General features: G+C 37.1%; 2 protein-coding genes across 2 annotated transcripts; one reads left to right on the top strand and one right to left on the bottom strand.

Annotated features, from left to right (window-relative positions):
* Positions 1-603: 603 nt before the first annotated feature.
* On the bottom strand, positions 604-1,041 carry LOC145098445 (uncharacterized). Its single transcript, XM_079036082.1, has one exon. It carries the CDS (start codon positions 1,039-1,041, stop codon positions 604-606), a length of 438 nt encoding a protein of 145 aa, XP_078892208.1.
* Positions 1,042-5,550: 4,509 nt separating this feature from the next.
* On the top strand, positions 5,551-5,961 carry LOC145098444 (uncharacterized). The gene has a single exon (XM_079036080.1). It carries the CDS (start codon positions 5,551-5,553, stop codon positions 5,959-5,961), a length of 411 nt encoding a protein of 136 aa, XP_078892206.1.
* The last annotated feature ends 19,061 nt before the right edge of the window (positions 5,962-25,022 follow it).

Here is a 25,022-nt window from a genome sequence, read left to right as displayed (position 1 = left end):
ATTTAGTTTGTGATTGTTGAGGCCTTCATATGGAGTTTTGTTGAGACGCTTGCATATTATGCTTCTGTTTTGAACAAACCATGTTGTGGCCACTGCTTTGGCCCAGAAGTAGAGAGGAAGATTGGAAAAATTAAGCATAGATCTGGCTGCTTCCACCAAAGTTTGATTTCTTCTCTCTACACCATCATTCTGTTGCGATGTGTAAGGGGCTGAGAAATTATGGCAAATATCCTTTGAAATCAAGAAATTGTTCAAGAGATGATTGGTGAATTCGGTTCCATTGTCACTTCGGATGCGGCGAACTGGTAACTTGATCTAAAGTTCAATCTCCTTGATGAAATTGATTAGAACCTGAGGTGTTTCTAACTTGAGTCTCAAGAAGAAGACCCATATGAAGAGAGTGAAGTAATCTATTATAACAAATATGTACTTCTTGTGATGGAGATTGGCTATAGTAGATGGACCGCAAAGATCAATCTGTATGAGCTCTAGAGGTTCAAAGATTGAAGAATCAATTACCATTGGATGAGATGCTTTGGATTGCTTGCCACATTCGCAGGCAAGACAGAGTGTATCATTGCTGAATTTGAGTATTAAGAGACCTTAGATGAGTTCTCTAGTGACCAGATTGTTGATATATCTGAAATTGAGATGAGCTAGCTTGCGGTGCCATAGCCAGCTGACTTCGATTACTGCTTTTGATGGAAAGCACAACTGCGGTTTTCCTATGATCAGAGAGACATCCAAAGGATACATGGTTCCTTCGGATTTGGATTTGATCAAACAGGTGCTTCTGTCACTTGTCATAATGTAGCAGTAAGCATTGTCAAATTTAACTCTGTGGCCTGCTTTACATAGTTCGCCTACACTGATGAGATTGTTTTTAAGGCCTTCCACATAAGCAACCTTCTGAATGAAGAAGTTTCCTATAGTAAGAACTGCATAACCTCGGATGATCCCATTATCATTGTTACCGAAAGTGACATTTCCACCATTGGTAATTGGCCTGAAGTCCGGAAGGTATTCTAACCTTCCGATCATGTGCAAGGAGCAGGCACTATCAATTAACCACTCCTCGACTCCTTGCACAAAGCCTGAGAATTACACGGTTAGTTTGGGCACCCAAACAAGTTTGGAGCTCGGGGCTACGGTTGAATGTTTAATGGATGCATGAGCAGAGGTTGCATAGATAGAATTATAGTCAAATTTTAGTCCTAGACTTGGGTACTTGAGAGTTTTTAGGGTCTTGTGTGACTTTGAAAAGTTACAAGGTCTATGATGGGTACGAGGTTTCTGAAAAGCATTTACATTCTGACAAGTACATGTTCTTTGGATTTTGGAGGTCTTTTGAAAAATACAAGGTTGGGCTCGAGGAAACCCCTTTTGATGAAAACCAGATGAGTGTTTCTTAGTACTAGTCCTAACATTGGTTTTGGTCAGTGGTCCAAGAGAAGTGGGATTATGCTTAGGACCGGTCTGAGGATGAGATCTGACATTTTTGCCTTTTCTTTGTGAGTCAGAATGCCTATTTACAATGTGTGCACGTAACTGTTTCCTAGGATGTGTCATTACAGGAGACTGCCGTGATTTGAGATAGGTTGGTGTAGGCAAGATTCCTTTCCATTTTGGGTTGTCTAAGGAATAGATGATCAATCCATTGCTTCAAAATGACTTAACTTGATTTTGTCTTATGTCAGATTTCTTTGAAAAGGTTTGAGGAACTATACATTCCTTTTTTCTTGGTTTTCTGACAGTAAAGATTTTAGAAAGATAATTTGAAAAGACTGGTTTTTCTGGTTTCGTGGAATTTGAGACATCAACTTGTTTTTTCGAAAAACTTTTGTTCCTTTTGTTACAAAACTGTAGTTCTCTTTTGAAAGCCATTTTGCTAAAGTTTTTGGTGTAGCACAGTCATTGAGATTCAACTGCGGTCTTTTCAAATCCTTAGATTGTTTTTAAAAGCGAGGACTAGATTCATCCGAGCTGGATGTTTCAGGATTCTAGGAACATTGACTGTATTCAAAGTTCTCTATGGGAAGCTTGTGATAAATTGCCTATGGTTCCATTATTCACAAGGTTTTCAATAGGTTCACTTTCATTAAATAGTTTTTCAATTAGAAGATTTAAATATGCAATTTCATTCTGAGCTAAATCTCTCTGGTTCAAAGCTATCTCTAACTGTGTTTAACTTAATAAGTCCTTCTCTAACATAGCCATTTTGAGTCTTTTTTTATCTAGTCATCCTCTCACGTGGAACATCTCTTGGGATGCAATATTCTTCTCATCTAGAGCTTTGTTATAGTCTCTGTAAGGACGGAGACACATGTTTCATTTATGTTGTCTATGAATGGTTGATAATCATGCAAGCTATAATTTAGAGTTTGAATCATAAGTTTTACCTGCTCTACGATGCTTAGAGTTCCATCCTTGGCCATGTAGCAGTAATTCTTCTCAAGTTTGGTTGAGCCATCCTCATCCGAAGTCGTCATCGTGCAGATTTTCCCTTTTCCCTTGATGTTTTCATTCTCATCTTCATCTCCGGATGACCACACTTGATGGTCTCTCCTGACTTGGGCTACATATGCTCTAGCCTTTTCTTTTTCTTCCATTTCTTGAGGTTTTCTAAGGTAGAATGCTCGATCTTTTACAACATTGGCCTTGCAATCCTTGGCAAAATGGTTCTCCTTATTACACTTGTGACAGATAATGATATCACGTTTGTCTTCATTTGGAGTATCAGAGTCATTTTTGATAGGCTGCGGTGCCTCTTTTGGTTGAGTGTTTTGAGGTTACGATGATGGGTGAGATTTGTTTGGGAATCGAGAGTGGTTGTTTTGAGAATTGAATTTGCGGTTAAAAGGAGTTTTAGAAAATTGTGGATTCTTGCGGAACGATTGAGTTGGTAGCCTGTTAAACTGTTGACTGACTAAAGCAATTGCATTTTGGAATTCTTCTTCATCGTAATACTCAGAATCAGCTTCGTATGACTGCATAGGGTTTTCATACGAGGAAGAGTAAGATTGAGTATGTGGTGCTTGTGCTATGAGGGCAAGAGGTCCTCCGAAGTCAGCACAGTCTGTAAGCACGGTTGATTCTTGAGCTTGCAGTTCACCATCGAGCTTATACAAGGATAGGGAGTGAATTTTCCTGTCTCCTTGGACTATCATCTTAGCAGTAGTCCAATGTCTGCCCAAACCATTAAGAAACAGAAGATTTGTTTTGTGGCTGCTTCGGATGGTGCTTGCATTTGATAGTTTCGTGACAATCAGATTGAACCTTTTAAAAGAGTCTTCCAAGCTTTCACTAGCATGAGCTTTGAAGTTGTTGAATTCATTGAGTGTGGTGGTAAGCTTCTTATCTTGAGCTTGTTCAGATCCCTCATTCAAGTTTTTGAGAACATCCCAGATCTCTTTTGCTAATTTGCAATTTATGATAATATCGAAGTTATCAAGAGCAACTCCGCACGATATCTCATAAAGGGTAATCGCATCATTTTTCACTTTATTGAGATTATCCTTTGTGGGACGATTCAAGGCTGGTTGACCGCCTCGAAGTCTGACTATAGCACCGTCGCTTTGAACTGGTGTGAGAACAGGGACATGAGGTCCTTCCTCAATAGATCTCCAAACATCTCTTCCAAGTCTTCGCAAATACCTTTCCATTCTTTGTGACCAGTGATGATATTTGTTTGCCACAATTATTGGGGCTCTATTCGAACCACCAATACTGTTGGAAACATTGAGAGATAATGCATGTGCCGTATTTCCTTGTTTTGAAAACATTTTGTTTTTTTTTTGTTTTTTTTTTTGTTTTAAAGAAATGAGATTCAGTGGTATAGAAGGTTTTTTTTAAGAAATTATAGTTATTTCTTCAATAGGCAACCACTTTGGCTCTGATACCAATTGTTGAGAGAAAAACTTGAGTCACACTAGAACAAACGTTAGAACAAGTTATAATGCAGAATAAAGTTTAACTCAAAGGATCATTAAAGCTCAACAATAATAATAAGTTAGAATTAGAAGGTTAGTAGGTTAGATGCGGAAATATTAGGAAATATAAATGACAGCAAATATTATATCAAGTGTACACATAAGTTGATGTGTAACGAGAATTGCATTCAATTCAAGTTAGTAGATGAGATCAAACTTAGTGATGAAGTCCAGAAGGACTTGATCCGAAGAGAGATTGGAAGTAGTTAAACTGGTATGAAGTAGTAAGTAAGTAAGAAGAGTAATATCAGAGATAAGAAATAACTTGAGTGAAGAGATGTCATTCATTCAGAAATTGAGAACTCCTTTTATACAGTCTCAATAGTTAGAAGAGTCCTATCTGGTACACGATGCTATGTAAGACACATTGGATAAAGGAAGTTACATTTATAAACAGATAAAAGACTTAGACAGAATGTTGATAAGAAAGAACTGTGGTTGGGTGATCTTGGCTACGGATGAGTGTTGACTACTGCTTGCTTGTGGATCAAAAGTTGGTTGCGGTTGGTGAAGTTAAAGAGGGTCACTTTTATGTTCTAACAATTTGTGTTTGTATCTAGATTCTTTAGCTTTGATCTTAATGAATGTTTGGTTTTAAATGCTTGTTAGTCTGATCACCTAGCTAGCGTTTTATCATTCCAGTCAACCAATTAAATGAATCTGTAATTGTTCTAATAAATAGGTAATAAGTAACAAGTAATAACTGGGTTTCGTGTTTGGGATTTGACTTTCTTATAAACTGAAAAGTCATATCTTTACGCTTCCGAGCATGTGAGAAGTATTGGGTATTGTTGGGAATTTTACAAATATATTAATGTAAATTTTCTGATTTAATTAAGAGCTTGTATAATTGAACAGTAAAACATTTGGGTTAATTCAAAAAGCTTGTTTTGATTAACTAGTTTAGATAAAAGAGATTATAGTAGAGCTTGTTAGTTTTTATCAGTACCAACTTAGATAGAATGCATATCAAATAATCAGAGTTGCGCTAGTGGCATGATTAGGAAAGTCGTAGCGGAATTGAAACCACTTTTATTGTTTATTTTTGTTTAATTTAATATCATTGAATTTTTAGTTTTTAGTTTAATCAAAATCCCCTTCTTAATAATTTTTTTCTTGACTAGATTGTGCCTGATACGAAAAGGCATTGACAATTAGGCTGTGTCCCTAAGGATTTGACCCTGCTTCCTTGTGCAATATTTTTAGTGCAACGAGCAATGATAAAGTTATTTGCTTAATACATGCACGACAGCATGTTAATAAATTGGCACCGTTGTCGGGAACACAGTGCTTTCTAATAGTTTTATGCCAAGAATTTTTCATTCAGGTACACCATAACTTTGGTCCTAAAATCGAAAGAACTGCGAGATTGAAGAAAGAAGTAGCAAGAAAGAAATGATTAGTTTGTCTCTTTGGTTTATCTTCATCCCTACCTCCAGAAACCTCCACGCCACAAGGCACTCCCATTGGAACGAACCAGATCCATTTTTTCCAAAAGTATCCTCATCTTCTCCTTAAAACAAACCTTATAAAACATATTCCCCACCCTATTCCATTAAATATGAAAAAAGCGGATTCTTTAGAATCTAAATCTAAAGAATCAGACATGAGTGGAGACAAATCAGAAAACACTCTTAGAGAGTGGGCCAATCAAGAGGTTAATCAGTATCCCTTTTGCATTACTTTTCCAGAAGCCACAAACTTCAAATTCAAATTTGGGTTGATTCATCTTCTATCCACATTCTACGGATTAGAAAATGAAGACCCACATAAATTCCTCTCGGAATTTCATGTGGTATGTCCAGGAATGAAGCTTCATGCTTTCACTGAAGACCATATAAAGTTAAGGGTATTTCCTTTTTCGCATCAAGATTCAGCAAGGGAATGGTTATATGAACTCCCATCTGGTTCCATCACCACTTGGACCGAGCTGGCAAAGCTATTTTTAGAGAAATACTTTCCAGGAACATGAGTTTCTAGTCTCAGAAAGGAAATCATTGGGATCAAACAAGGAAAAAGATAAGCTTTACACACTTATTGGGAAAGGTTCAAGAAGCTACTAGTTTGGTGCCCACAACATGGGATCAACGATTATCAACTATATAATTGCTTTTGTGAAGGACTGATACCCATGGAGAGGCGCATAATAGATGCTTCCAGTGTTGGTTCCTTGCGTGACTTGACACCAACTGACATCAGAGAGCTGATCGAAAAGCTAGTTATCGAGTCTAAACATTCCGAAAATAAAGACGAGTGATATCCAGATCAGCCATGGGGAGTTAAGGAAGTCAGAAATGTTCATCTGGAAGCTCAGATATCTGAATTGACAAAAGTTGTTCTACTCTTGACAAAAGAAAAAGTAGTTGCAAAGAAACCATGTGGTACATGCTTGAAGACGGAACATCCAACTAATAAGTGTTTGATTTTGCAAGAGGACGTTGCTCCAGTCAAAGCTATTGAAGGATTCCAGCAACAGAAGAAAGATAATCAACCTCCAAATTTTAATTAGAACAATTATCAGTAAATACGACAATTTCAGTCACCACCAGGCTTTCACCAGGACTTTCAACAACAAAATTTCCAGAGTCCGAATTACCAGAAACAAAACACACAACAGCAAACTAGTAGTTCCAACATGGCCTTAGAAGATATAGTGAAGAGCATTGCAACGAGCACCCAAGCTTTTTCTTGCTTCTCTTCTGAGTCAAAGGCCACGCCTTTTGGGTCAATGTTGTAAGAGGTTTCGCAATTCGTGAGTAGTTCTGTATGAATCTACGATAGTAGCGAGCGAGGCCTAGAAATTGACGAATTTCTGTAGGTGTCTTTGTTACTGACCAGTTCTCCAATGGATTTAATTTTTGAAGGGTCCACGTGGATTCCTTCTTCGCTAACCACGTGTCCTAAGAATTCGAGTCTTCGGATCCAAAATTCGCATTTAGAGAACTCTGCGTAGAGTTTCTCTGCTCGTAGGGTTGATCTGTCACAGATGGTCGCTATGCTCCTCCTTACTTCGAGAGTGGATTATTAGATGAGATAGTGTAAATACCTGCATGGTTGGGTTTAACTTTCCCATCCTTCAAATCTTGCTGGTACTTTGGGCAGTTAAGCTTCCAGTGCACCTTTTTGTGGTAGTAGAAGCATTCAGCCTCTTTGGGATCAGAAGAAGGTGTAACGAAACCTTTCTTGGTTCCGTTAGAAGATGAGCCATCAAGGGTCTTACCATTGGTACCCTTCGAAGGGTTCTTTCTCTTCTTCCCTCTACCTTTCCCGATTGCCAGGACAGGAGCTGAGTTTGGAGTAGTAGCAGGAGTGGTCACAACCGACTTACCTTTATGACTTGATTCTACGATCTTTAGGAATCCCTGAAGTTTGCTAAGTGTAACTTCCTCCTTATTCATGTGGTATGTCATGCGGAATTTATCATAACACAAAGGTAAGGAGTGCAAAATAATATCTAATGCTAACTCCTCAGGGAAGTTCACATTCAACTTCCACAATCGATCCACATACCTTTGCATTTTCTGCATGTGGCTTGTCATGGGTTCACCATCTTTCATTCGGGTTGTGATCATAGAGGAGATGATTTCATATCGCTCTTGACGAGCACTTTGATGGTAGCGATCCATCAAATCCTGGTGCATCTCAAAGGATAGTAGTCCTCATAGGACTTTTGGAGCTCGGCTGTCATGGTGGCCATCATGATACATGCCACTTTGGTAGCATCTCTTTCATGTGCCTCATATTCAGCAAACTCCTCAGGAGTAGCGGTTGGCTCAGGCACCTTGAGCTCCTTGTCAAGAACATATTCCTTGTTCTCATAACGAGTGACCATCCTGATGTTTCTGATCCAATCAGTAAAGTTAGATCCATCAAAGATGACTCTCCCACAAAGGTTCATGAGAGAGAAGGAGCCTGTAGGGTTTGATCCAGGAGTAGCATTATTGGAAGACATCTGAAAAGAAGGAAAAGGTTTAGTTTAGATATTGGGATAGTCCTTAATAAAACACCCAAATGTAGAATTAAGGCTAGGATCCAATCACAATATATTATAACCTAGAAGAGGGATGTTGTAATCCAAGTTATAACATATTTGAAAGGTAGGTGAATGACGATTCACCAATTTCCACCATGAAAACGAAATATAAATTATTAGGTTTTATTTGGCTTTTTAGAAATTCCTAGATTCCTTGAGATTCATTGAACTTTTCAATGGCATGTTTCAATCTCGAGTGTGCCCTTCATGTTTTGTGACTGGGATACCGAGGATCACAAAACAAGGTGTGAAGTAACCATGCAAATTGCTTGGTACCCTTAATGTTTTTCACTTAATCGTAGTGCCGGTAAACCACACGCGCTCCTTCCGACCTCATGAAAAACTTAAGTCACCCTTTGCCTTCGTTGTTAAGTCCAAGTTAGTGTGTCGGTAAACCACACACGCTCCACCAACGACTTAGACAAGGTGCAAAGTGTAATTTCATGGATTAGCACCTTATTCACATTTTCCTAAAGTAACTAAGATTGGGAATTTATAAAACATTTAGTTACTTAATAATAATCATTAATGAGAATTTATAAGTCCTTGTCTTACCCGTTCGGCTAACGACCCTCCACCGGTCAAGCAAGCGATGGGTGAGAGTGGACACCCATTAAGTTGCCATTTTATAGGCAACAACCTTTTACCCACCTTATAGACCGGCTTCGTGAATGAGGCGTACTAGCGGTAAGACGAATTTGATCTTATACATACATACATATATATATTATTAATAACTTTATAATATTATAAGTATAAGGGTAGAATTTTAACTTTTAAAAATCTAAGGGTTGGAACTAAAGTTTTAATCAAGACTTTACTTGTTCCAAAACTTGAGGGCAAGTTTTGTAAACTTTCAAAACTTTTCATTTCTTGTAACTTATGAGTTAAATAGAGTAATAAAAATGAAGACTCTTCATTTTTCTAACTCTTTTGTTCTTTTAATGGTTTTAATTCAAGTGTGACTCTTGGTTTTCCATAACTTGAGGACAAGTTATGGACTCCATTAAAACACATTATGATCAAGTATTAAACTACCAAGTAGGTTACAAGTAATTCCTATGATCATCTAAATTTATAAGATCAAGAACATGAATATTCATATCAAAGTTTCAAGACCATATGAACACATATAATCATTAAAAATTGATATTTGCCATTGTAAATGGATTAGAACAAACATTACACCATCTAAAACAAGTTTAATAACACCAAAACAGTTTAGGGTAATGTTTCTAGTCCATTTCCAGCAGCAAAGGTCAAAAATCTGCACTCATTCGCTCCTACTCGCCGAGTGCATGAACCTACTTGGCGAGTAGGTTGAAGATACACATGAACTCGGCGAGTTCATCAGGCAGACAGCAAGTTTTTCGACTCTTTTCAACTTTTTAGCACAAATAACAAACAAAGAAGCCTAGGCTCTGATACCACTGATGGGTTTTGAGCATTCTAACACTTCCTAAGTGTACATGCAACCCTAATAACCTTGGATCTATGTTTGTCTAATTATCATGCAAAGTTGATTTCCAAGGCTATGATCCTATCTAGCATACATGGGGAACAATTTTAACTTAAATAATAGATAGAACTACATACCTTGTTGTTGTAAATGTTCCTTGAAACCTTGTGAGCCTAGCACCCCAAGTGTGATGCCTCAAATGCTTCACACAACACCAAATGCTATGGAGTAAACTTCGAGAGAAAGTATAACACACTAAAATCGGCCAAGCCCTCTTGTTTCACTAGTAGTCCCGATTTTGGGAGAACACATGAGCTTTATATAGTGTTAACACATCTTGGGTTACACCATATAAACCCTAATATGTAATGACTCTTCATTTCCGTGACCCATGGATTTGTAACTCCCATGGAGCCTCCATGGAGCATCCAATGGGTTTAACCCAACTTGATTATCCATGGAGCCTCTTAGCCCACTATATAAGTTATGGATGATATACATAATCAACGCATATATTTAATTAGTTATCTTTTGATCACTTAATTAATTCTAAAATTAATTCTTGATCAAACTAATTAAATTATATATTAGAACTTATAAGAACTTATAATATATTAATAACCACAAGTGTTATTTCTCTCATTTAGTCTATCCAATTGCATGGTGCCATGCAACCCAAATGGACCATGCCGGGTCGGGTCAAGTACATACCAAAAATAGTTATGGACTTAGACACCTTATCCAACAGTCTCCCACTTGAATAAGTCTAATAACTATAATTGCAAGTATGACTTCAGGAACCGATCGACAATCGTAGCTCTTTTCAAGGTTTCTCGGAACTGAGAAGATGATGGTACGCCATTTCAGATAAGGGATGATATAATCCTCTATTCTAGATATCAACCGGACAAATACATGGAACATAGTCTTGCTTATTGCCCAGCAGTTTGTTTCCCGATTTCTGATTTGTTTGACAAAGAACTTAATTGAACACATCAACTTAGTTCTGTCCGGGCCCGGTACGAGGGTCATAACAAAATCATCGAGGGGCCCAGATATCAACTTCTAATCCAAGAAGGAACAGATAAACTTTGACTCATATGTTTGTTCTACTACTTGTTAAATTACACACAAACGCACGTTTTATAACATCGAGTTACCAATGCGGTTTCGCACGTTCAATGTATAACTAACTCATAGTTAATAAGTCATATCTCTAGGTTTGAAGACTTATATGATATTACCGTCTCACGATTACTCGAGATAAATTCCATGAAGTGATACCAATGAGTGTGGGTTGAATCCAATACTCAGAACTTATGAGCACTCATGAGTGTTGAGGCCATGTCCAACATCTTAGACCTCTACAACCAACTCATGACAGTCTTACTTCATATCTACTTCCAACATATGACTGATTGTGGATAATTTGAATAATATGTAAAACAACATAAATATTCTGGAAGTCAAAACATGCAAAAGAAATAATAGTAAACGATTGAGAAAAGATAGTAACACTTTACTCATAAATAAACACAACCTTTATTCATCATCAAATGTTAATTACATTTTACAAATTTCAAATTTATCTAACCACTAAGACTAATATCATCCTTCAGCCCTATGCTCCTAGCATGCTGGAGACGCTTAACCCTACCCATTCTCTTCGTGAGGGGATCTGTCGGGTTCTCATCCGATGATACCCTCTTTGCCACGAGAAGTCATTCTTCCATACGATGTATGATGAAATGATATTTTATGTCAATGTGTCTGGATCTCCCATGATCCCTTGGTTCGTTTGCTAAGGCAACTGCACTTTCACTATCAAAGAAAATCTCTATAGGCTTCGATATAGCTAGTACAACTCCAAGGTCTCCAATGAAGTTCTTTAGCCACATAGCCTCTTTTGCCGCCTCGCTTGCCGCTATATACTATGATTCGCAAGTTGAATCAGCCACTGTCTCCTGCTTGGAACTTTTCCAAGAGATTGCTCCTCCATTTAAGGTAAAGACCCAGCCTGACTGAGAGCGGAAATTATCCCTATCAGTCTGGAAGCTAGCATCACTATACCCTACAACTCTCAAGTCATTACTCCCACCAAAGGTAAGGACCTAGTTCTTAGTCCTCCGCGTGTACTTGAGAATGTTCTTTACCGCTGTCCAGTGAGCCTTACCAGGATTCCCCTGATACCTGCTGACCATGCTTAAAGCAAAGGCTACATCAGGACGAGTACAGGTCATAGCATACATGATCGAGCCTACTGCCGAAGCATAAGGTATCCGACTCATTTCTGCTATCTCATCCTCAGTACTCGGGCTCTGAGTCTTACTCAGTCTAGTGTTACTCTGGATGGGTAACTCTCCTTTCTTGGAATCTTGCATGCTGAATCTCTCCAACACCTTGTCCAAGTAGGTACTTTGACTAAGTCCAATTTGTCTTTTACTCCGGTTTCTCAAAATCCTTATCCCTAGAATATAGGCAGCTTCTCCTAGGTCCTCCATAGCAAAACATTTCCCAAGCCAGGACTTAACTTCCTGCAGAGATGGGATTTCATTTCCTATAAGTAGTATGTCATCCACATACAGTACCAAAAAGCTAACTATACTCCCACTACCCTTAACATATACACAAGATTCATCTTCACTCCTAGAAAAGCCAAATTCCTTGACTTTCTCATCAAAGCAAAGATTCCATCTGCGAGGTGCTTGCTTTAATCCATAGATGGATTTCTCAAGCTTACACACTCTATTAGGGTACTCAGTGCTGATAAAACCCTCTGGCTGATTCATGTAAACATCCTCAGCCAACTTTCTATTAAGGAAAGCGGTTATGACATCCATTTGCCATATTTCATAGTCATGAAATGCAGCTATGGCTAGTAATACCCTAATAGACTTAATCTTGGCTACTGGTGAAAAGGTCTCATCATAATCAACTCCTAGAGTTTGAGAAAAGCCATTTGCAACCAGTCGTGCCTTATAAGTGTGTACATTACCATCCATGTCCGTCTTCTTCTTGAAGATCCATTTGCACCCTAAAGTCTTACGACCTGGTATATTCTCAACCAAGTCCCAGACCTGATTGTCATACATGGAATGTATCTCGCTATCCATTGCCTCTTTCCATTTAGCAGACTCAGGGCCTGCCATGGCTTCCGCATAGCTGTTAGGTTCATCCAGACCTACTAGTGTCTCATCACTAATAAGTGTCTCACCTTCCGTAGTAATATGGAAACCATAGTAATGCTCAGGTACATTCCTAACCCTTGTGGAACGCCTCAGAGGTATAATTGGATCAACAGGAGGTTCCTCCTCAAGTTGACTGCTAGGGTTTGAGGTTCCTTCACCACTTGACTCTTGAAGTTCTTCAAGGTCAATTAGCCTCCCACTGTCTCCTTGGCTTATGAACTCTCTCTCTCTCTCGAAAGACAGCCCTCCTAGCTACAAAGACCACATTCTCATTAGGTCTGTAGAAGAGGTAACCAAAGGATTTTTGTGGGTAGCCGATGAAAATACACTTCTCGCTTCGAGGTTCAAGCTTGTCATGAGTCTCACATCTCACGAAAGCCTCGCAACCCCAAACTTTGATGTGGGCTAGACTAGGAACTTTTCCGGTCCACATCTCGTGAGGTGTTTTGGAAACTTTCTTTGTAGGGAGAAGATTAAGGATATGGGTGGAAGTCTCTAAGGCATACCCCCAAAATGAGATTGGTAGCGTAGCTCGACTCATCATCGAACGAACCATACCCAACAAGGTTTGATTACGCCTCTTAGCTAGACCATTCAACTGTGGTGTCCTGGGAGGTGTCAATTGTGAGACAATCCCACATTCCCTAAGATACTCGAGGAACTCTGAACTAAGATACTCACCACCTCGATCTGATCGGAGCATCTTAATGTTCATGCCCAATTGATTCTTGACTTCCTGTTTAAATTCCTTAAACTTTTCGAAAGTCTCTGACTTATGCTTAATTAAGTAGACATATCCATATCTACTATAATCATCCGTAGAAGTCACGTAATAACGAATAGCTTCCCTTGTGGCATATTTGAAGGGTCCACATGCATCCGTGTGTACAAGATCCAACAAACCTTCACCCCTCTCACACGAACTAGTGAAGGGTGACTTTGTCATTTTTTCAAGCAAGCATGATTCGCAACTATCATCTGACTTTAGGCCAAATGACTCCAAGACTCCATCCTTTTGGAGTTGGCCTATGCGTTTCTTGCTTATATGCCCAAGACGACAATGCCATAATGATGCTTTTGTTGGATTAGTGTCTAAGTCCATAACTATTTTGGTATGTACTTGACTCGATGGTGCATGGTCCTTTTGGGTTGCCTTCACCAAAGCAACTTGATAGGATGAATTATGGAGAGAAAGGATTAAATATGATTTATTAATATATTATGGGAATAATATATTAAAGGAGAATTCATATTGTTTAATTAATATTAGTCAATAATTAATTGGTAATTAGTTTTGTGACTAAAAGAGATTAATTAAACTTAAGGGACTAGAATTGTAATTATAAGATAATTGCAATTTGGGCCGTGGATTGCCTTTTATTATAAGGTGGACGAATTCTATGGGAAGCCCATATGAAATCGTCCAAGGCCTTAAGGAAAGGCTCCATGGGTTGCTTAGGGCTTAAGCATCCAAATTAGGGTTTCCTTGTTAGATAACCCTAATTGCCTCCTATATAAAGAGATCCCTTATGACCAAAAACGTGGCTAAGACTTCCTCTAGGATTTGTAGACATTTTTGGGCAGCCTCCATCCTCTCTCCTCTTCATCCTCTTGCTTATGGTGTTTGTGAACCATTAGAGGAGTGACACTTGTGACTCTAAGCCTTCCAAAGTCAATACAAGGAGATTTGGGATTGTTATTGCTACATAACAATCAAGGTAACATCTTAAACCTATTCTCATGTTAATATGATTACTTTAATGCTAGAATTAGGGTTTATAGTCTTGGATAACTTGCATGTACAATAGAGAAACCTAGATCCAAGCATTAGGGTTTGTATGAGCACATAGGATGTTCTTAGGACCAAAACCCATCAGTGGTATCAGAGCCTAGACTCGTTTCTATTGCATTGATTCTTGATATGTATGAAAAATTCGATTTTTTGGTTTCTGGAGGCTGGACTCGCCGAGTCCATAGTTGAACTCGCCGAGTCCATGCAGACTCGACGAGTCCAAGCCTGACTCGACGAGTCAACTCGTCAGATGGAGCATATCTCGGGATTTCTTGCTGTTTTTGCTTTGGGATAGTTACCTTATCATATTATATCAATATAAATCCGATTTTATGATATATTTGACTATATTCTTGATCTAATTGAAGATATTTATCAATTAATAAGATAATTGTTTCCTTATGTGATAATTGATTAATTATTTTGATTAAATTGGTAAATTCTTTTGCAAGAAATCATTAAATAAATCAAATATGGATAATTATGTGATTAAATGTTAATTTAGATTATTTGTTATTTGATCCTTGTTGTTATGAAAAGTTTCATATTTTCCCCTTTAAGTTTTATAGTTTAAATTTGAACCCAAAAGTCTTGTTGTTTTGAAAGTTAAATAGTTAAAACCCTGATGTTTTGAAAAAGGTTTCAAAAGTTGCCCTCAAGTTTTGGAATTTAAATTTTGATTAATTGTTTAATTTTGATGTATATTTAAATTCTAAACCCTAATGTTTTGAAATGTTTCAAAACTTGCCCTCAAGTTTTGGAATTTAAAAGTTGATTAAAAGTTTAATTAGGAATGTTAAATTCTAAAACCCTAGTATTGTTTTGAAAAAGTTCCAATCACACCCTTATGGTTTTATTAATTAATTAAGGTGTATAATTAACAGAGGTTTAATAAATCCATAAAAGTTTTGTTTTACAATTTAATTGAATTAAAAGTATAATTGTTAAATTTGACCACCTAATATTTTAAAAGTGTAAAATACACCCTATACTATATATATAACATTAAAAGTCTAACATTATATATATGTATGAGTAAAAGTCAGTCTTACCGTTAGTAGGCCTCATTCACAAAGCTGGTCTATAAGGGGTGTTTAAGGAAATTGCCTATAAAATGGCGATTGAATGGGTATCCACTCTTACCCACCGCACTCTTGACTAGTGGAGGGTCGTTAGCCGAACGGGTAGGATAGGACGAAACCTTCCATTATAAGTATAATGAAGTATAAAAGTAACTAAATGTTTTCATAAAATTCCCAATCTTAGTTACTTAGGCAAAAGTGAATTGATGCAATTCCATGAAATTACACTTTGTGCCCTTGCGAAGACGTTAATGGAGCGTGTGTGGTTTACCGGCACACTAAATGGTTCTAAGCAAAGGTAGCAAAGGGTGACTCAATGTTTGTCATAGTTCGGTGGAGTGTGTGTGGTTTATCGGCACATCGAATAGGTGACTGTAACATGTGAGGGAACCATGTAAGTTTGCATGGTTATTCACACCCGCTTTGTGATCCTCGGCATCCCAGTCACAAACAAGAAGGGCATATCGAGATTTAAACATGCCATTGAAAGTTCAATGAATCTCAAAGGATCTAGGAGTTTTCATAGATTTAAAACTTAAAATTTCTTTTTCGTTTTTCATGGTGGAAATTAGTGAATCGTCATTCACTTACCTTCAAATGTTCTGCAATTTGGGTTACGGCATCCCTCTCCCAAGTTGTAGAATATTGTGTTGGGTCCTAGCCTTAGTATCTCATTTGGGTGATTTACTAAGGACTCAATCAATCAACTAACTTGAATTCGTTTTCTCTTGTTTTGTAGATGTCAAAGTTCGACAACTATGGTCTTCCCAAACCCCGTGGAACAAGCATTCCACATGAAGATGATATTCCACGATTCGATCGAGGAACAAGAAATCATCCTTCACTTCCTCCACCTCCTCCAATTATTCTCCCTAACCCACAAGTTTGAAGGCTTGAAAAGTTCAAGCTCACTCAAGCCCTTTTGGCAAGTAAACATAAAGAAGGAAAGTCGGTGTGTGCACACGTCCTAGGGATGAAGTCACACATTGATAGGTTAAGAATGTTGGGATCCGTCGTCTGTGAGGAAATAGCTGTTGATTGGGTTCTTCAGTCACTTCCTAACTCATATAGTGAGTTCGTAAGAGAGTACTATATGATGAACCGCGACGTGACCCTTATAGATCTCACCTATATGCTTATTTTTTGCTGAATCAGCAATGGTTTGGCGCAATAGAAAAGCAAAGTTGATTGGTGAATCTGCCTTCAAGACCTCTATGGATATAGACGATGGCAAAAAAATACATGCTATGATCGAAAGGTTTGATCATAAGAGAAAGGCAATGTCTGAATTAGTTCCATGTCCTGTTCCAAAAGAGTCAATTTGCTTTTATTGCCAAAAGAAGGGACATTGGAGACGAAGCTTCCCCATTTACCTAAGAGATCTAAGAGATGGGAGAGTCGAAACGTATGGCTCTAATATAGGTAAAATCCATTAACTAACTCTTTTAAGCTTCTATTCTAGATTCTTAATACATAATGTGATAAGATTACAATTGAAGTTTTGTAAGATCGAAGAAAAGAAAGGAAGCTTAAGGGAAGAAGTGAGCAGAATCTAACCGTGAAGGAATGGATTTCGATCGCATTTCTCAAAGATTAGAATTTTGAGCTACTACTTATAGTTACAATTAGATTGCTAAGAAAGATGTATTAGCATAGTCTTTCAATGAATTGCATTGTAAAGACAAAATTTTTCCACAATAAAATAAAATTTGATTTTATATTATTTATTTATCTTTGCAATGGCGTATATGAAAAATTGATGTTTGAATGTTTCTATTATTAGCAATAATGGATTTGGTTCTTATTATGTTATGGAAAGTCGAGAGTTCACCAAATAGGGAGAGTTTCTCATCGCCCAAGTTTCAATTGGACAGAAACTTGGAATCATGCAACTTGGTTGCACGATGAATGAGAAATTTCATATTTGGAAATTAGACTAATTCATTGACAAAGTGTCAAGTGAAAGACTAGGAGATCGAGCACACAAATTTGCGTGTTGATCAAGTTCACCATAAGAGTAACAAGATATTCGTCATGGTTTACTGAAAGTTTAGTAAATATGATTACACTTATAAGATTAAGTGTAATTCAGAATTGATTAAAAAGGTTTAAATCAATAGTAGAACGAAAAAGAAGAATCAAGTAGGCCGAAAGATAAAAGTTTTTCCATTCTAAGAAGAAGGGAGAGTACCTTTTATGCTTTATGATGGGTCTTAATGATTAAGAACCATATCTCAATTGATCCTCTAAGTGAGTCTTAATACAATTGTATGTCTAAGAAGAGGAATTAGGAATTGAAGAAATTGTTAAATCAAGAAGTCAATCATACTTCGTTCCAAAACAAGTCTTAGAGTTAAGATTGTGACATTGAGTGACAAGAATTAGAAAGGTTTATAACATTAATCAAATGTGGAAAGTTGTGATGTCTTGGATAAGACAAAGACCAACTAGGTCCAATTTATGAAGTGTTTGATAAAAGCTACACTAACTCTTGAATATTTGTTTGTCAAGAAATGGTTGTTGACAAGAGAATCTTATATGTCAAGGAGTCAGTGGGAGTCTTAATGGTCTTGAGAGGTTTCAAGAACAAATCAAATAAACCTTATCGATCATCACTAGCACACGAGTTGAGGTTTACAACCTATTGTGTTGACATTATTTTGTTTATGTGTCAGTCCAATCGAGTTAATTATGCATGTGAGTCCTATAAGTTCTCATTTGAATGCATAAAAGGCAAGGACCTTGATCAATGGAAAGTACATTGATAAGAAAAGGTGAGCTGCTTAACTACTTGGAAGACATAGTGGGCAGTTGTGCTACCATAAGGCAAGAAATCGAGATTAAGGAAGTTCGATCCATATGAATTTAAATTTGTCGTAAACTTTGGTTTTGACAAATTCACATGGATAGGAACAAATACACAGTTTAAATCTAAGTGTCATAAGATTTCCTCCTTCATTAAAATGATTGTGAGGAAATGCTTTCACTAAGAAAGATTTTAAGAAGATAGTGATTGTAAAATTGCATTCTCGAATTCGATTATGGTTGCGGTATCCCTTTCCATAATTTGAATTGTGAGGTTTGGCAATTGTTTACACACACATATGAACTATCTAAGGCAAAGGTGTATAAGTTCAATAAGCCTTGATAAAATATTATCAAAGCATTAAGTATTAGAAACATGAACTTAAGAAATTCAATAGGTATTGTTTTTCTGAAAGTTACGATGTTTATGAATACATGTCGAAGCTAGTGGGAGTATAAGTGTTATATTTTTTAATAATCATCATGATAGTGGGAGCATAAAAGTTATGATTGTATGATTATTAAGGCACGTATTGCAAGTTGGCAATATTAATTATAGAAAACAAGAGTTATACCTTGCAAAGTCGTAAGGGTTGTGAAGTTGTTTTGCTATAATTAAGGGAGAGAATATTATGCTTCATTAAAAATCTAAAGGATTAGGTTGAGAAATGTTAATAAATTTAGTCAAAGGTACATAGTGTGTTATTAAAATTTCGATTATGATTACGGCATTCCTCTTCACAATTCGAATTTTGAGAACATAGCAAATAAAACATTATGCGTTGTGTCCCATACGCTTCGGGCATAGGATCGATTGCAAATGCCTTAATGTTTGACCATTCTAAAATTTTCCAAAAGTCGAGCGCATTTAGAGGGAAAAGGGACTAGAATTGGTTTTGACTAAAATAATTAAACAACTATCAAAGGACAATCCAAAGTTTGACGAGGATTGGTCACTTGTGAATAGTTGGAAGCATGGTATTGGATGGACCATATCGACATTATTATGAATAGAAAAGATTCTATTAAGAATGAGTTGTCATATGGAAATTATGGAAATGTTTCCATATTGGATGGACCATATCGACATCATTACGAATAGATAAGATTCTATTAAGAATGAGTTGTCATATGGAAAATATGGAAATGTGTCCATATTGGGAATTGAATATTGAAAATCTATGTCTAGATTAGAAACTTTTATGCAAAAGGATGTTCAAAGGAATGTACTTTGAGTGATAGACATCATATCTAAGGAATTGTCTTGTAACAATCTCCGATAGAGGACTTTGTCATATCATTGGCAATAGTCTTTGTGACTTTGGTGCAGTGAATTTACGAAAGGACAATTGCATAAAATGTTAGAATCTAGCATATTCTATAAGTAGCAAGAATTTGATATTCTTTCACTTATGAAAAAGGATTTGGAGTTGTGAAATGAGAATGATTGGAAATGTGCTTAATTTGGTCTATTTCACAAAGTAAGAATCATAGGTAAACATTGTGTGCATGCTAGGAGCATGGGACAAGTGTAATAATTCAAGTAAGAAGTTGATTACCCGAAATGACAAATAATGAGTAATCGATATGGTGATAAATAAAAGGAGTTTTATTTATACTCAAAGGTTTGAGGCCATATGGGATTAGTATTATTCTTGGGTTTCACATTTGCATGTTTTGACTTCCTAAATAATTGAATTTATTAAGAATAATCGAATTGTTCGAACGGGCCACAGTCGTTCATATGTTGGAAGTAGATATGAATAAAGACTGTTGTGAATTGGTGTGTGGAATGTCTAAAAGAGTATTAGACATAAGCAAATGTTTGCTGCAACGTTCATGAGTGCTTATGAATATGATTTGAGCATTGGATTAAACCCACGCTCACTTGGATAACTCCATGAATTGTATCACGAGTGATTGGTGAGACGATAACATCTTATATTCTTGAAACCGAGATGTGTGAGTTGTATCTTGCGAATCGGTTGCACATTGATAATATGTAAACGCACTAGTAACTTGGTGTCATAAAACATATTGTTGTGTGTGATTCGGTGAGTGAGTGCAAGCAAGCATTGTATCAAAGTTTATCCGTTCCTTTTATCCAAAGTATGATAAAAGCGATATCTTTGGGCCCCTCGATGGTTTAGTGATGAAAAACGTAAATGCTCGGCCGGTCTAGGGCTAATTTGATTTGTTCAATTACTCAGTCGTCATAAATCGGGAATCGAGATATAGTACAAAGAGAATGATTAGAAATCATATCTCATATGATATCTAGAATGGAGGAATATATGATCCTTTATCTAAGGACACGCGTATCTGATAGGATCAGAGTTGACAACGGCTTTGGAAAGCCACGATTGCAGATCAGGATCTGAAGTCATACGCATAATAGTTATTAGACTTATACAAGTGGGAGACTGTTGGATTAGTGTCTAAGTCCATAACTATTTTGGTATGTACTTGACCCGATGGTGCATGGTCCTTTTGGGTTGCCTTCACCAAAGCAACTTGATAGGATGAATTATGGAGAGAAAGGATTAAATATGATTTATTAATATATTATGGGAATAATATATTAAAGGAGAATTCATATTGTTTAATTAATATTAGTCAATAATTAATTGGTAATTAGTTTTATGACTAAAAGAGATTAATTAAACTTAAGGGACTGGAATTGTAATTATAAGATAATTGCAATTTGGGCCGTGGATTGCCTTTTATTATAAGGTGGACGAATTCTATGGGAAGCCCATATGAAATCATCCAAGGCCTTAAGGAAAGGGCTCCATGGGTTGCTTAGGGCTTAAGCATCCAAATTAGGGTTTCCTTGTTAGATAACCCTAATTGCCTCCTATATAAAGAGATCCCTTATGACCAAAAACGTGGCTAAGACTTCCTCTAGGGTTTGTAGACGTTTTTGGGCAGCCTCCATCCTCTCTCCTCTTCATCCTCTTGCTTATGGTGTTTGTGAACCATTAGAGGAGTGACACTTGTGACTCTAAGCCTTCCAAAGTCAATACAAGGAGATTTGGGATTGTTATTGCTACATAACAATCAAGGTAACATCTTAAACCTATTCTCATGTTAATATGATTACTTGAATGCGATAATTAGGGTTTATAGTCTTGGATAACTTGCATGTACAATAGAGAAACCTAGATCCAAGCATTAGGGTTTGTATGAGCACATAGGATGTTCTTAGGACCAAAACCCATCAGCTTTATCCAAGTTATTAGAAGAATCAATACACAATACATTATTTCCTAAGTTATCTACAATAGACACAGCTTCATACACACCATCACAAGGTAGTGCTTTAAAATAAAACACAATATTAAAGAGAGCATTTATTCCACCAGTTTCATTATCAAAAGAAAAGGTAAAACCTTATTTATAAAAAGCATGAAGGGAAATAACATTTCTTGCCATTTCTGGCGAGTAACAACATTTATTCAAATCTAAAGTAAATCCACTACTAAGCAACAAAGTATAAACTCCAATCTTGGTGACAGGTGAAATTTTCCTATTCCCCATGATTAAGTTTATCTTTCCAAGCTCCACATTCTCACTTCTTCTTAGTCACTGCATTTTAGAACAAATATGAATACCGCAACCGGTATCAATGACCCAAGAGTTAGAATAGAGTGAATTATTAGACGAGATTGTGTAAATACCTGCATGGTTGGGTTTAACTTTCCCATCCTTCAAATCTTGCTGGTACTTTGGGCAGTTACACTTCCACTGCGCCTTTTCGTGGCAGTAGAAGCATTCAGCCTCTTTGGGATCAGAAGAAGGTGTAACGAAACCTTTCTTGGTTCTGCTAGAAGAGCAGCCATCAAGGGTCTTACCCTTGGTACCCTTTGAAGGGTTCTTTCTCTTCTTTCCTCTACCTTTCCCGATTGCCAGGACAGGTGCTGAGTTTGGAGTAGTAGCAGGAGTGTTCACAACCGACTTACCTTTAAGACCTGATTCTGCGGTCTTTAGGAGTCCCTGAAGTTTGCTAAGTGTAACTTCCTCCTTATTCATGTGGTATGTCATGCGGAATTGATCATAACACGAAGGTAAGGAGTGCAAAATAATATCCGTTGCTAACTCCTCAGGGAAGTTCACATTCAACTTCATCAATCGATCCACATACCTTTGCATTTTTTGCATGTGGCTTGTGATGGGTTCGCCATCTTTCATTCGGGTTGTGATCATAGAGGTGATGATTTCATATCGCTCTTGATGAGCACTTTGATGGTAGCGATCCATCAAATCCTGGTGCATCTCAAAGGATAGTAGTCCTCATAGGACTTTTGGAGCTCGACTGTCATGGTGGCCATCATGATACATGCCACTTTGGTAGCATCTCTTTCATGTGCCTTATATTCAGCAAACTCCTCAGGAGTAGCAGTTGGCTCAGGCACCTTGAGCTCCTTGTCAAGAACATATTCCTTGTTCTCGTAACGAGTGACCATCCTGATGTTTCTGATCCAATCAGTAAAGTTAGATCCATCAAAGATGACTCTCCCACAAAGGTTCATGAGAGAGAAGGAGCATGTAGGGTTTGAGCTAGGAGTAGCATTGTTGGAAGACATCTGAAAAAAAGGAAAAGGTTTAGTTTAGATATAGGGATAGTCCTTAATAAAACACCCAAATGTAGAATTAAGGCAAGGATCCAATCACAATATATTATAACCTAGAAGAGGGATGTCGTAATCCAAGTTATAACATATTTGAAAGGTAGGTGAATGACGATTCACCAATTTCCACCATGAAAACGAAATATAAATTATTAGGTTTTATTTGGATTTTTAGAAATTCCTAGATTCATTGAACTTTTCAATGGCATGTTTCAATCTCGAGTGTGTCCTTCATGTTTTGTGACTGGGATACCGAGGATCACAAAACAAGGTGTGAAGTAACCATGCAAATTGCTTGGTACCCTTAATGTTTTTCACTTAATCGTAGTGCCGGTAAACCACACGCGCTCCTTCCGACCTCATGAAAAACTTAAGTCACCCTTTGCCTTCGTTGTTAAGTCCAAGTTAGTGTGTCGGTAAACCACACACGCTCCACCAACGACTTAGACAAGGTGCAAAGTGTAATTTCATGGATTAGCACCTTATTCACATTTTCCTAAAGTAACTAAGATTGGGAATTTATAAAACATTTAGTTACTTAATAATAATCATTAATGAGAATTTATAAGTCCTTGTCTTACCCGTTCGGCTAACGACCCTCCACCAGTCAAGCAAGCGATGAGTTGAGAGTGGACACCCATTAAGTTGCCATTTTATAGGCAACAACCTTTTACCCACCTTATAGACCGGCTTCGTGAATGAGGCGTACTAGCGGTAAGACGAATTTGATCTTATACATATATATATATATATATATATATATATATATATATATATATATATGTATATATATTAATAACTTTATAATATTATAAGTATAAGGGTAGAATTTTAACTTTTAAAAATCTAAGGGTTGGAACTAAAGTTTTAATCAAGACTTTACTTGTTCCAAAACTTGAGGGCAAGTTTTGTAAACTTTCAAAACTTTTCATTTCTTGTAACTTATGAGTTAAATAGAGTAATAAAAATGAAGACTCTTCATTTTTCTAACTCTTGTGTTCTTTTAATGGTTTTAATTCAAGTGTGACTCTTGGTTTTCCATAACTTGAGGACAAGTTATGGACTCCATTAAAACACATTATGATCAAGTATTAAACTACCAAGTAGGTTACAAGTAATTCCTATGATCATCTAAATTCATAAGATCAAGAACATGAATATTCATATCAAAGTTTCAAGACCATATGAACACATATAATCATTAAAAATTGATATTTGCCATTGTAAATGGATTAGAACAAACATTACACCATCTAAAACAAGTTTAATAACACCAAAACAGTTTAGGGTAATGTTTCTAGTCCATTTCCAGCAGCAAAGGTCAAAAATCTGCACTCATTCGCTCCTACTCGCCGAGTGCATGAACCTACTTGGCGAGTAGGTTGAAGATACACATGAACTCGGCGAGTTCATCAGGCAGACATCAAGTTTTTCGACTTTTTTCAACTTTTTAGCACAAATAACAAACAAACAAGCCTAGGCTCTGATACCACTGATGGGTTTTGAGCATTCTAACACTTCCTAAGTGTACATGCAACCCTAATAACCTTGGATCTATGTTTGTCTAATTATCATGCAAAGTTGATTTCCAAGGCTATGATCCTATCTAGCATACATGGGGAACAATTTTAACTTAAATAATAGGTAGAACTACATACCTTGTTGTTGTAAATGTTCCTTGAAACCTTGTGAGCCTAGCACCCCAAGTGTGATGCCTCAAATGCTTCACACAACACCAAATGCTATGGAGTAAACTTGGAGAGAAAGTGTAACACACTAAAATCGGCCAAGCCCTCTTGTTTCACTAGTAGTCCTGATTTTGGGAGAACACATGAGCTTTATATAGTGTTGACACATCTAGGGTTACACCATGTAAACCCTAATGTGTCATGACTCTTCATTTCCATGACCCATGGGTTTGTAACTCCCATGGAGCCTCCATGGAGCATCCAATGGGTTTAACCCAACTTGATTATCCATGGAGCCTCTTAGCCCACTATATAAGTTATGGATGATTTACATAATCAACCCATATATTTAATT

Source organism: Lactuca serriola, chromosome 4 (genome assembly GCF_051521515.1).
Source record: "Lactuca serriola cultivar US96UC23 chromosome 4, Lser_US96UC23_V15, whole genome shotgun sequence".
Lineage (NCBI taxonomy): Eukaryota > Viridiplantae > Streptophyta > Magnoliopsida > Asterales > Asteraceae > Lactuca > Lactuca serriola.
Note: the sequence above shows the minus strand (reverse complement) of the source record. Positions and strands in the feature narration are given on the sequence as shown.